This window comes from Podarcis filfolensis (assembly GCF_964270895.1).
Source record: "Podarcis filfolensis genome assembly, chromosome: W".
NCBI classification, from domain to species: Eukaryota; Metazoa; Chordata; class Lepidosauria; order Squamata; family Lacertidae; genus Podarcis; species Podarcis filfolensis.
Genome location: NC_139619.1, coordinates 23,547,346 through 23,559,558, shown reverse-complemented (window position 1 = coordinate 23,559,558; position 12,213 = coordinate 23,547,346). Strand labels below are relative to the sequence as shown.

Here is a 12,213-nt window from a genome sequence, read left to right as displayed (position 1 = left end):
GGGACCAGTCTTAGAAGAGAGGGAAAGCAGCAACCATGTGGCGGAAATCATCGACTCCAGGTGGAAGGGTAATCAGGTGGAGTATTTGGTAGCGTGGGAAGGGGAACCGGAGTCAGAAAACACCTGGGTGACGGCAGAGGAGGTCAAGGACGAGATCTTGATCGAAACGTTTCATCAAAGGTTCCCCAGGAAGCCTCAGTCAGTAGCGAGGTTCCGGAGGGAGTACTTTGGCACCACCGACGAGGAGGAGGAGGAACTGGAAGGATTTACGGAATCGGAGTTGGAAGAAGGAATAGACTCCGATGAGGAGGAGTACTTAGAAACCAGAAACAGCAACCGGTGGAGGGAAATGTTTGAGACTTCGGAAGAGGAGGGAGGTTCTTTCAGGGGTTTTGCTCCCTCGCCGCCCGCAGAGGAAGGGAAGGGAGGGGGTGAAGGGGGCCCTGGAGGGGAGGTGGATGTCAGGGAACTGCCATCGGAAGAACAGGAAGTGAAAGGGCTCACAGAGGTTGGGAGAGACTTATCAGCTGAGGAGGGGACCAGCAGGGGGAGAGAAGGAGCTCCAAGGGAAAGTGAGTCGGAGGGATGGCTCAGAGACACTTCCAGCGAAAACAGTGGGGAGGTTTCAGGACCTCCTATAGGGACACCCACTCCTCGCCGGAAACTGTCGCGCCGAGAGTCCAGAAGGCGCGTTTCCATTTCTCTCCCATACCTGAAATATTGGTCCCCTGAAGATGTGATTTAGAAAGCCCTTGTGCACCTTCACCTTTTCGTACCATAGGTACGAGTGCCACCCGTACCTATTATCAAAGCCCTCTAGATCCAATATATCTCTATTTTCCAGTCTAATCCAATCTCTTAACCATAGTAGACATGCCGCTTCATAATATATGCTCAAATCCGGTAGAGCAAAGCCCCCTCTTTCCTTTCTATCAACCAATATTTTCATTTTTATTCGTGGTCTTTTTCCCTGCCAAACATACTTCCCCAGGGCTCTCTGCCATTCTTTACATTGTCTTAAACCTTTGAGTACGGGTATAGTTTGAAATAAAAACAGCATTCTGGGGAGAACATTCATTTTCACCACTGCTATCCTCCCCAAGAAGGATAGCCTCATTCTCCCCCAGATTTCAAGATCTTTCTTAATATTCCTCCAAGTGACCTCATAATTGTCTTTAATGTTCTTTACCGTAATCCACACTCCAAGGTATTTCACTTTCTTAGCTGTCATAAGTCCCGTCCTTTGCTCTAAATCTAACATTTCTTCCTTTGTCAAATTTTTAACCAACATTTTAGTTTTGTTCTTATTGATCTTAAGTCCTGACACTGCACCAAACTCTTCAAATTTTTTTAAAGCTTCTTTTACACTGTGTTTTGGGTCTTCCAGTGTTAATACAATATCATCGGCAAAAGCTTTTATTTTGTGTTCCTTCTTTCCTACTCTGACTCCTTTAATCTCTGTTGTTTCCCTTATTGAATATTTCCAATACTATTATAAATAATAAAGGAGACAGAGGACAACCTTGCCTAGTCCCTTTAAATATATCAAAAGATTCTGACATAGTATTATTTATTATGAGTTTTGCCTTTTGTTCATGATAGATTGCTTCGATACCTTTTCTAAATTTTTCTCCCATCCCCATCATTTCCAAGCTTTTCCTCATGAACCCCCATGAAACATTATCAAATGCCTTTTCGGCATCTATAAATACCAGGGCGGCCTGCTTATCTATTCTCATATCCAGATATTCAATAATATTTATCACATTTCTTACATTGTCCCTCAATTGTCTCCCTGGAAGGAAGCCCGTTTGATCTTTATGAATTCTATTATTTAATACATTTTTTAATCTTTCTGCCATTACGTCTGCGAACAACTTATAATCGTTGTTTAGTAACGAAATTGGTCTATAATTCTTCAGCTCCAACATATCGACCTCTTTTTTAGGAATTAAAGTAATATATGCTTCCTTCCAGGTGTTCGGGATCCTCCCCTCTTTTAAGATACCATTCATCACTTCGCATAGAATTGGGGATATTTGATCGCTTAATGTCTTATAATACTTAGCCGATAAGCCATCCGGCCCCGGCGCTTTTCCAATTTTCATCCTTTTTATAGCCCTTTTTATCTCTTCTTGTGTAATAGTCTGGTCTAGTAACTCTTTTTCTTCTTTTAAGATCTGTGGCATCTGATGTTCTTGCATAAAGCAGTCTATTTCATGATCTGTTTCTTTGCCTCTTTTGTATAGTTCTTTGTAGTACTTCTGGAAAGTCCTTTTTATTTCTTTTGGTTCTTCTACAATCCTTTCTCCATCCTTTATCTTACTAATCATGTTTTGTTTCCTTCTTTCTCTTATTTGCCATGCCAAGTATTTCCCTATCCTATTGGCTGATTCGAAATTTTTCTGTTTCATCATTTTTATTTTCCATTCAATTTCCTGATTAATTATTACTGAAAATTTGGCTTGTAATATCTTTATGTTTTGTTTTACGTTCTCATCACCGGGATTTATAGTTAATTTTCTTTCATTTTCCATAATCTGAGTTAGAATTTGCTCTTTCTTTTTCTCTTTTTCTTTTCTTAATTGACTGTTTTTCTGGATCAGGAAGCCTCTCATGACTGCCTTTCCTGCATCCCACACTACCTCTAGAGCTGTTTCCCCATTTAAATTCCATTTGAAGTACTCTTCAATTGTTTCCTTAGCTTTAGTTACTATTCTTTGATCGTTGAATAAAAATTCATTCATTCTCCATCTACCTATTCTAGTATCTTTGCCTTTTATCTCCATAGATACCGGATTGTGATCAGAAATAGTTTGTGCTAGAATTTCGCATTTGCTTAAATTCTGCGTCAATTCCTTCGATATCCAAATACTATCTATTCTCCCCCAGCTCTGCTTGGGGTTTGAGAAGAACGTATACTGTTTTGTAGTAGGGTTTTTGAATCTCCAGGCGTCAATTAATCCTATATTGTTAACTAGCTCAAAAAAGGATCGGGGTAGTTTCCCTTCCTTAGTCTCTTCCTTTTTTGTTGACTTGTCCAATTTCGGTGAAACCACACCATTGAAATCACCCATTAATATCATTTTGTGATCCATCCATTCCATTAACTTATTACCTAATTCGAGGAAAAAAGCTGACTTTTTATCATTAGGTGCATATATTCCAACCACGATTATTTTTTCTCCTTGAAACACCATCTGTACTACAATCACTCTCCCTTGATCATCTTTATACAATAACTCAGGATCAAATTTTTCTTTTATATATAGTACCACACCTCTTTTCTTAACCTTATCGGCAGTCACAAAATCCATCCCTAACCTCTTATTACTCAAGATTCTCCTGTGTTTATTTATTACATGAGTCTCTTGTAGACAGATTAGGTCAAGGTTCTTTTTCAATAGCGTGTGAGCAATCTGATTCCTTTTATTTTTATTGTTCAGTCCATTCACATTCCAAGTCAGAATTTTTAAAGCCATCTATTATAAAGTGTTTATAAATTGTCAAAATCTGTGTGCAAACTACTTTTCCTTGTCTTCTTTCTCTACTTCTTCTCTTTCTTCTGTTAAGTTTACCCCTCTTTCTTCTTCTTCCGACCCCTCCCCCTCGTCCCCTCCCCCTGCCGCTCCTCCGTCTCCTCCCCCTCCCACTATCTTTCCGAAATCCTTCTCGTATCTCCTTTCAAATTTTTCCAGTTCTGAGGTGGTTGACAGTTTGAATCTTTTTTCCTTGAAATAGAATGAAATGCCTTCCGGAAACTCCCATCTATATAGGACCCCGTTTTTCTTCAACTGACTAGCTAATTTTTTATAAGCATCTCTCCTTCTAAGAAATCTCAAAGGAATCTCTCTAAATATAATAATTGAGTTTCCTTCAATATATAACCTTTTGCTGTAGTTCTGTTTCAATATTTCATTTCTTATGTCCAGCGAGTTGAACATGGCTATCACATCCCCTGGCAATTTTTTCCCTTTAACTTTAGTCGATTTAGATCTTATCCGAAAAATATTTGCTAAAGAGTAATTTATCTCTTCTTCCTTCTTATCTAACCAGATTGCTAACTCTTTGACCATTATAGATCTAATGTCTTCATTTAGATTCTCCGGTATTCCTCTAAATTTCAGATTAGACTGACTTTGTCTCATCTGTGTCATAGCCATGTTGTCCAGCAGTTCTTCCTGTATCTTTCCTATCTCTTTAATTTCTATTCTAATCCTGTCCACCTCCTTCTTACTGTCTTTCGTATCTTTTTGCACCCTTTTCATTGAATCCTCAAGTACCTTAGTTTTTGCTGATATATCTTTAACTTTTCCTGTCAGTTCACCCACCACCCTTTCCAATTTCTTGTCTAGAGTGTCTTGTACTTCTAATAGTTTTTTCTCTATATAATGTTCATTATTTTTAAATTCTTTCCTTATTTCGGCCATCAAACTATCATAGTCTTTAATTTCTTTCCCCTCCTTCCCCTCTTCTTGTCTAGATGGCCTTCTTTCAGCCGGCGTTCCCACCCCCTTTTTCATTTTGTATATTTTGTATATTTTATATTCTTCCTTCTTTGGTTCACCCACACAGATTGTTAGCTTTCTCAGTTTCTCCCGTTACTGCCAGCTTTCCTTATATTTCTTCAACAAGGTGTAGCCCGTCCCCCCACCAACAGGAATATCGTAACCAATAAGAGAAGGCAAAATACAAGTAGAAAAAATCAAATTAGAAGCCCAAGGTATGTGAATGACAATACCAACGTCTCTCAAGTACTGCAGAAGGTAGCTTAGTAAGGTATTGAAAGGGGCGATGTGGAAACGCTTCAACGTCCAGGTTCTAAGAATTTTGCCTGGTGCATATATGAAGACACGTGATTAATTCTTTAAAGTCTTATGGGGGGGTATACTATTTGTTAATTGGAAAGGAAGACCCCCTGGTGGATCTCACCAACAGAGGTGTTAACTATCAAGAAATCTAATATGGAAGAGAAAAATGTTACCTATGAAGATCTCATAAGTAAAACAGAACAAGGTATTAAACTTAGACCATATGAAGAAATAAAAGACTCACTTACTGGTTGGTTGCAATACCACCAGGTGAATGATTTGCTAAAAGAAGACAAAAAGAAGGCAGGTTTTGAGGATAAAAAATCTAAGTTTAATGTGGAGGTTGTTGAAGGCAAGAGTAAAATACTGTCTAAAATATATGATATACTACTCGAGTGGTATACAAAAGACGAGGAGGTGAAGGAGGCAATGACCAAATGGGCGATAGATTTCGGGTATAATATTGAATTTGAAAGATGGCTGGAATTATGGAATAAAAATATAAAGTTTACAGCGTGTACGGCACTGAGGGAAAACGTATGGAAAATGATATATAGGTGGTACCATACACCAGTGAAATTGGCCAAAATGTATAGATTAAAGAACAAAAGTTGTTGGAAATGTGGTGAGGCGGAGGGCGATCTCTATCATCTATGGTGGTCATGCAATAAAGTGAAAGGTTTTTGGGAACTAATATATAATGAGCTTAAAAAAATTCTTAAATATACATTTCCCAAAAGACCGAAGCCTTCTTGTTAGGAATTCTGGGTAAAGAAATCAAAAAAGAAGATAAGATAATATTTCTCTATGCCACTACAGCCACAAGAATTATGTTGGCTCAAAACTGGAAAACGGAAGTTATACCTAATATAAATGAATGGCAGCTTAAAATGGTAAATTATGCAGAGCTTGCCAGGATAACAGCAAGAATACGAGATCAAGATGAACAGGAATTTCATAAAAACTGGAATAAATATTGGAAATATATTGGAAATAATTTGTAGATGATATTAGCGGGGATGGAGTAATGCTAACAGCAGCTAATATATAAGTTTAAAAACAAAGTACATGATTATAGAATTTTTATTTGATACTTACCAAAAGGGTAGAGGGGAGTCCAAAGGTTTTTTTGTTTGTTTGTTTAGGGAAGGGATATAATAAACTATGTAAATGAAAGATATGTACATATATTGTAAGATTTATTAGCATGTTTATTTGTGTACCTTACATTTATAAGAATCTGTTTATTTACAAAAATTTGAATAAAAATGTATTGATGGACAGAAGGCGCGTTTCCGTTAAGGAGCTTTTATGCTGGAGGAAGTTCCGTAAACGCCCACTGTCGGATTCTACCAGCGACTGACGGAGCCATGCTTAAGGAGCTCCGTTACAGACAGAGGTTTGTGGACTTAGCCAAACTCTGAGGGACTAAGAATTTCACGCACAAGCAGCTCATCATCCCATCACAGAATGTAAACAGAGTCTTGTGTCTCCAAGCAACTGCACAGTGGCACAAACAGAAATTAACATTGCATTGGTTGCTCTCCAGAAGTGGGGCCTTTCCCAGCCTTGCAGCCCTTTCTAAACTGGGGGTGGCGGGGAGGGTACCCAGGACCTTCTTCCTAGGAAGCGCATGCTGTTAGGCCCTGAGCTACACCTGTCTCCAAGGACTAGATCCTATTTCTCAACCTCATTTTACCCAATCTGCAACATGGGATGCACCGCTAGGTAGGGGATTCAACATAGAAAGCTGCCTTGCACTGCATCAGGCCACTGGTCTAGGTTGGCATCACCCACATTGACTGGCAGTAGCTCTCCAGGCTTTCAAGCAAAAGCCTTTCCTTGGCCTTACCTGGAGATGCCAGGGTTGAACCTGGAACCTTCTGCCTGCAGAACAGGTGCTGTGCCCCTGACCTGAGCCCTGTCCTTCGATACTCATTGCTGTTGGCTTAGCAATGTGAGTAGCAGAACATGAATCTATTACTTTCCATGTTAAAAGTCATTTAACCCCATCAACCTTCCACTTTTGGGACAGATTTTTACTGGAATGTAAACAAAGTGAAGTTGCTGCGTCTGAAGCTAGGCTCTGGCAAAGTTATCAAGGTAAGGTGGGCTCCGTCCTTCCACCGCAGTGCAAGGATTCTTTCTTTCACTTCCACATCTAAGCAGAGTACAGCAGCCAAGGCTGTGTGGAAGGTTGAACAGCAGTGATGTTTTCTGAGCTCAAACTCTGATCAAATGGCTTCCTCAAAAACAGCAGGCAGGTAGCTTTCCCAGCTTGTCTACGCTTGCCAGTATCTGCTGGAGTGGGAGGCCCCAACAGGGTCCCTTGATCCCCGCAAAATTCCTCATCCTGCCCTACTGGCCAATCAGGCTTGCCCTTACTTTACAGGAGGAGTGGGGAACCTCAGGCCCAGCAGGGACTGAAACTGGCCCTCAGGATTCACCCCAGGCCATGCCCCTTGCCAAGCCTGCTCTGTGGCCTGGACCAAAACAGTCCTGGACCTCCAATGTTGCCTCTTGCTGTCCTGGATGAGAGATGGGGGGGTGTGAGTGGGTGTCTAAAGTAGCCTATTGTACAAGGGTAAAAATTACATTCGTTGCCCCTCCCGCTTTCCCCTCTTGCACCGCCCGCTCCTGGCATGCTCCTCCCCACCAAGAAGGTTGCCTCGGAGGGAATGGTTTTCATCCTTGCTTTAAAGATACTTCTCTTGAGACTGCAAGAGAACTATCAGTATTCCTGTGCCCTGCTCTTGACCAGCCTTTACCAACCTGACAAACACACACACAGATGCTATGGACTCCAACTCCCATAAGCCCCAGCCAGCGCCTGTTTATTGGAGTTGGAGTCCAAGTATCTGGACGACATCAGGTTGGCGAAGGCTGTGTGGTTCCGGCACTTAGTGAAGGCGATCACCCAAACTTGTTTTCTGCTTTGTTCTCCATTTCTGGAATTTGAAGGGCTGGAAAGATGGGATGATTGGCATGAAGAAAGGAGGCAGGTGGTTCCTCCTCGTCCCGCCAGCATTGGCTTACAGGCCTTCAGGAGAAGCTGAACGCATTCCTCCGGACTCTACCCTGGCCTTTGAGGTGGAAGTCAAACGGGTGAGTGTGTCTTCCTCTCAACGTGTTAGCGACCAAGAGAACCTCAGAAGGTTGTTGGGTGGTCGGTCTACCACCTGGATAAAGTTCTACAAATGGAGGCTGTGGTTGCCTTCACCAGACTCCATGATGCCCCTTTTTTGTTCCCTTAGGTGAGGTTTGCAAAGGACGCTGGCTCTGCCGGACAGAGCCTGGGCCCCAGGGACTCCCTCACACCTTCACCAGGCCCACAATCAAAAAGCCCTGCTGCAGACCCAGCATGGCTGACTCCTTCTACTCCCGCTCCAAAGCCAGGGTGAGAAATAAATTGAGGGTGCTGTTAGCTTTTAAGCCTTCCATTCTCCCAGTTGTTGCATCCTAACTCTGCAGTCAATATGTTGCCACCTCTGTGTTTGAGGCTTTTGCCCTTCACCTCACCTGCATAACTCAGGCCCCATCTGCACAGTACCACCTTGAGATCTACGGATGAAGTCCGGTATACAAATTCAATAAATCATAATAAATCATATGTTCCAAATAGCACCATGCCATTTTCAACAGCCGTGGCTTCCTCCAAAGAATCCTGAGGGCCACCTCGTCTCATAGACAACCTGGCAAGGGCCACATTCCAGGGCTGAGCTGGGACGGCAGTGGACAGAGCAACAAATGGTGCTCCTGCCTTCTGTGCAGCCAGAAAATACACCATGTTGGGCTTCTTTCTGCACATGCCTCTCCCTGTCCAGGGAAGCAAGATGCACTGTCACAGTTCAAGGATACATTCCAGCCAGGCTAAAGCTCCCTTGGGGAGGTCATGAGGTGAGGACGGCGGGGGGCATGGCCAAGGCAGAGTCCCAAAGGCCAGTTTCAGTATCCTGCCCCTTAATAGACTCTTCCTACTGTGCTCAGGTTTGTTAACTCCCTTCCTTCCATGCTGCAAGGAGCCTAAAGCTCAGGTGGCCTGGCTCAATCCCCAGGCACCCCAAGGCTGCTGCCAGTCAAAGTGGACAGTAGTGGGCTGGATGGGGTAGCAGTTAAAAGGGTCTGTCAGAGTAAGATCTGGGAGACCAGGGTTCCAGTCCCCACTCTGCCATGAAGGTGACCTTGGGCTAGCCACTCTCTCTCAGCCTAACCTACCTCACAGGGTTGTTGTGAAGATAAAAAAGGGAGGAAAACTATATACCACTACTTTGAGCTCCTTGGAGGAAAGATGGAACATAAAGAAAATAATAAGAACTATTATGATTCTGATATAAAGGATAGAAGCTCTCCTAGGGTGGCTTTTGAAAAGTGAGATCTACATATTATACTGTCTTGATTTCTTTTTTTACATGAGAGGATGGAAAGTATCAAATCATGCAAATATTCATGTGTGTAAAAAACAATTCTCCCTCAGCTATGTGGAGCAGAGCAGCCTGTTATCTGAGCAGAGCAACAGCTCACTGCAGAGGACCATGGAGCACACCCAGGCAAGGGTCCTACATGCGGAACAGGAGAAGGTAAGCCCTGGCAGTGTGACAGCCACAACAGGAAGGCCAAGTGACTGAGGCTGTGGGGAGGGTAAGTGCTATCCCAGGAGTTCACAATCGCTAGTGCAGGTCACAATTCCCCTTTGCCTGCAGGCCAGAAATAAGTTACATTTCTGAGCAGCAGCAACAACAAAATAGAACAAACGACTGGCTAGGTATACATGGACATACAGGTAAGATTCATAAGCTTCAGGTAATCCTTTGAAAAGCACCTCAGGTTGAATATGAGAGAACAACAGAATGTCCCTTTAAAATCTAACAGAGTGACTAAAAAAAATGCACCACATTGGGCTACAGTAACATCTCATTGGCTGCATTCACATGCCATGCTAAACTGTGGGTTCGCATGACGTGAGCAAGCACAGTGAACGTCCCCCTCACCTCCTCCTATGCAGCCAAGAAGAAGGGTGTGAGAGTTTCCACTTCTAGGTAACCGTTGCTTCCTCTGTTATCTGAACTGAGAGCAGCCATTAATGTTAAGTGGAATTAGTTTCTGAAGTTAGTTTATTGAAACAAACATTTGAAGTTGGTGTGTTTGATATTAACCATAGTTGATGTTAACTGCAGCTCGTTGTACCAGGCAACACAGCAAACCATGGCTAGGCATAAGTGTCAGGGTTCCTGACCGCATGAGAGGAGGAGATGTAAGGGGAGAGCATGCAAATCAAGGTTTGCTGTGGCCTGTCCCTGCTTGGGCATCAGCGTGCAAACCCTGCCATTAAGGGATCTTACATGCATCTTACCCTGAGGCCGCTGAGATTTTCAGTGATATAATCAGCCCTTGGACCATAGAATAAGCAGAGTGCTCTTAACCCGAGAATGCCATTGCCTCTTTTGATAAAATTTTCTCACCTCTTGCTGTTCTTGCTTCTGGTGGTGTTAACTCTCCTCTCCTTGTCTCTGCTTTTCTCTCTAGCACATTCCACCACTGGATCAGGGGTGGGACCAGGTGAGGCATTGTCCTTGGGTGTCCTGATTACATGAGCACTTCCTTCCTCCCCTCATGCTTTTCCAGGTCACCATTTCATACTTTTAGCAGGTTAAAACCCCACACCTTCTGCAGGTGTCTCTTGTTGTGAAGCCTCTCTGTGCCTTGGCATCCCAGCTTCAATGACAATGGGTTTTGCTAAATCAGGGGTGGGGGGGACTCCAGGCCGCTGGACCAAAGGCCACCTTCCAGGCCTATGTGTCTGGCCCTCAAAACTCCTTCCAAGCCACACACCCTCACCAGTCCTACTTTGCACCCTCCTTGAGTGTTTTGCCTGGCTAGATCAGGCCAAAAGCCCGTCTTATTCTCACAACCAGATGTCCCAAAAGGGAATCCTACAAGCAGGATCTGCCCTCACCCCACTTGCAATTCCCAGGAACAGCATGCTGCCTCCAACTGTGGAGGGAGACCCTAGCCCTTGTGGCTGGTGGCTGTGGATAGCTTTTCCTGCTCCATTGTTTTGTCAAATCTGCTGCTAAAGCCATCCAACTTGGTGGCCTTCATTCCATCTTGTGGGAGAGAGCTCTGCTGTGTGAAGATGTCCTTTCTTTTGTCTGTCTTGAATTTTCTGAGAAAATCTTTTCTGCTCTCCATTTTATGCACCTTTGTCATGCATGCTTTTTCCTGAACTAACTAAAATGCCCAAGACTTGTGCCTCCCCCCACCCCCTGCTCCTCATAGCCTTGCCAGTAGACCAGTCCTTCAGGGTGTTTCCTGGGAGACTCATTCTTAGCATTTGGGAGCCTCCAAAAGCACATCTCTTGCATCCTCCCAGGAAAGGTCTTGTGGGCTCTCCTTCCCCATATGTTCTCCTGTCTCTTCTGCTCCTTTGTGTTGCAGGTCAGGGTCAGGAAGGAGATAGTGGAAGCCAAGGTGCAGATCTCCCAGCTCCAGCTGGAGTTGATCCATCGTCAGAAGCAGGGGACACACAATCTCCTTCGAAGACTCTTGACTTTAATTCTATCCGTTAAAAAAAGGCAAGCTTCTGATCTCTACAAACTTGATTGATTGTATTTCTATGCTTTTTTTGTTGAAATGAATCTCCAGCTTACAAACAATAAATAACAATAACATAATGTAACATAATAGAAAATGGGTTTGTTCAGATTCTGGACCTCCCTTGCCCTGCATGCAAGAGCAGAGCGGTGTAAGACTAAGAAGAAACATGTGATATGTCTTTAAAGTTACACGGAGGCCCCATCCACACTATACAGTGTTATCATACCACTGCAGTCAGTCATGGCTTTCTCCCAAGGAATCCTGGGAAGTGTGGTTTATTCTGGCTGCCAATAGTTGTGTTGGAAGTGGAGAGCCCTGCTTAAGCAGCCATTTTCAGCATAGTTTAACAGTCTGGGAAGGGCATCATGACGGAAGCCACGGAAGCAAGCAGCTCCTGAAGCCAGCCAGAACCAATTGGGCTACCTGGCTGGCCCCGGACTGCTGGGACTGCTGCTGCTGCTGCTGCCAGAACCGACAAGGAATTGGGTGAGCCAGGCGCAGCAACTGAGGGAGCCGCGACCCCCCCCCCCCATAGGCTGAGCCGGGAACGAAAGCGAGGACGCTCAGCCACCCGGCTGACTGCCCAGGGACAACCTGAGACCGAAGCCGGCAAAGAGGAGAGAGGAGAGAGGGAAAAAAACCAAAAACAAACACGGAGCCCTGACCTGCTGCTGCTATCACCCAAAGCTGCTGCTGCTGCTGAGAAGGGAAAGGAGGAGGGGTAGGAAGAGCACGGGGAGGGCAAGGGAAGACGCGAAAACACACGTGGCTGAGCCTGACCCGAACCTCTCCTCCCCCCCCCCAACGT

At 44.0% G+C, this 12,213-nt stretch overlaps 1 protein-coding gene across 1 annotated transcript; it reads left to right on the top strand.

Moving 5' to 3' along the window:
* Positions 1-6,853: 6,853 nt before the first annotated feature.
* Positions 6,854-11,414, top strand: LOC310753716 (FK506-binding protein 15-like; the record flags this gene model as incomplete). Its single annotated transcript, XM_083595066.1, has 6 exons — positions 6,854-6,914; positions 7,773-7,916; positions 8,066-8,208; positions 9,286-9,388; positions 10,335-10,367; positions 11,247-11,414. Exons 2-6 carry the CDS (start codon positions 7,788-7,790, stop codon positions 11,412-11,414), a joined length of 576 nt encoding a protein of 191 aa, XP_083451192.1. The 5' UTR covers positions 6,854-6,914; positions 7,773-7,787.
* Between the last annotated feature and the right edge of the window lie 799 nt (positions 11,415-12,213).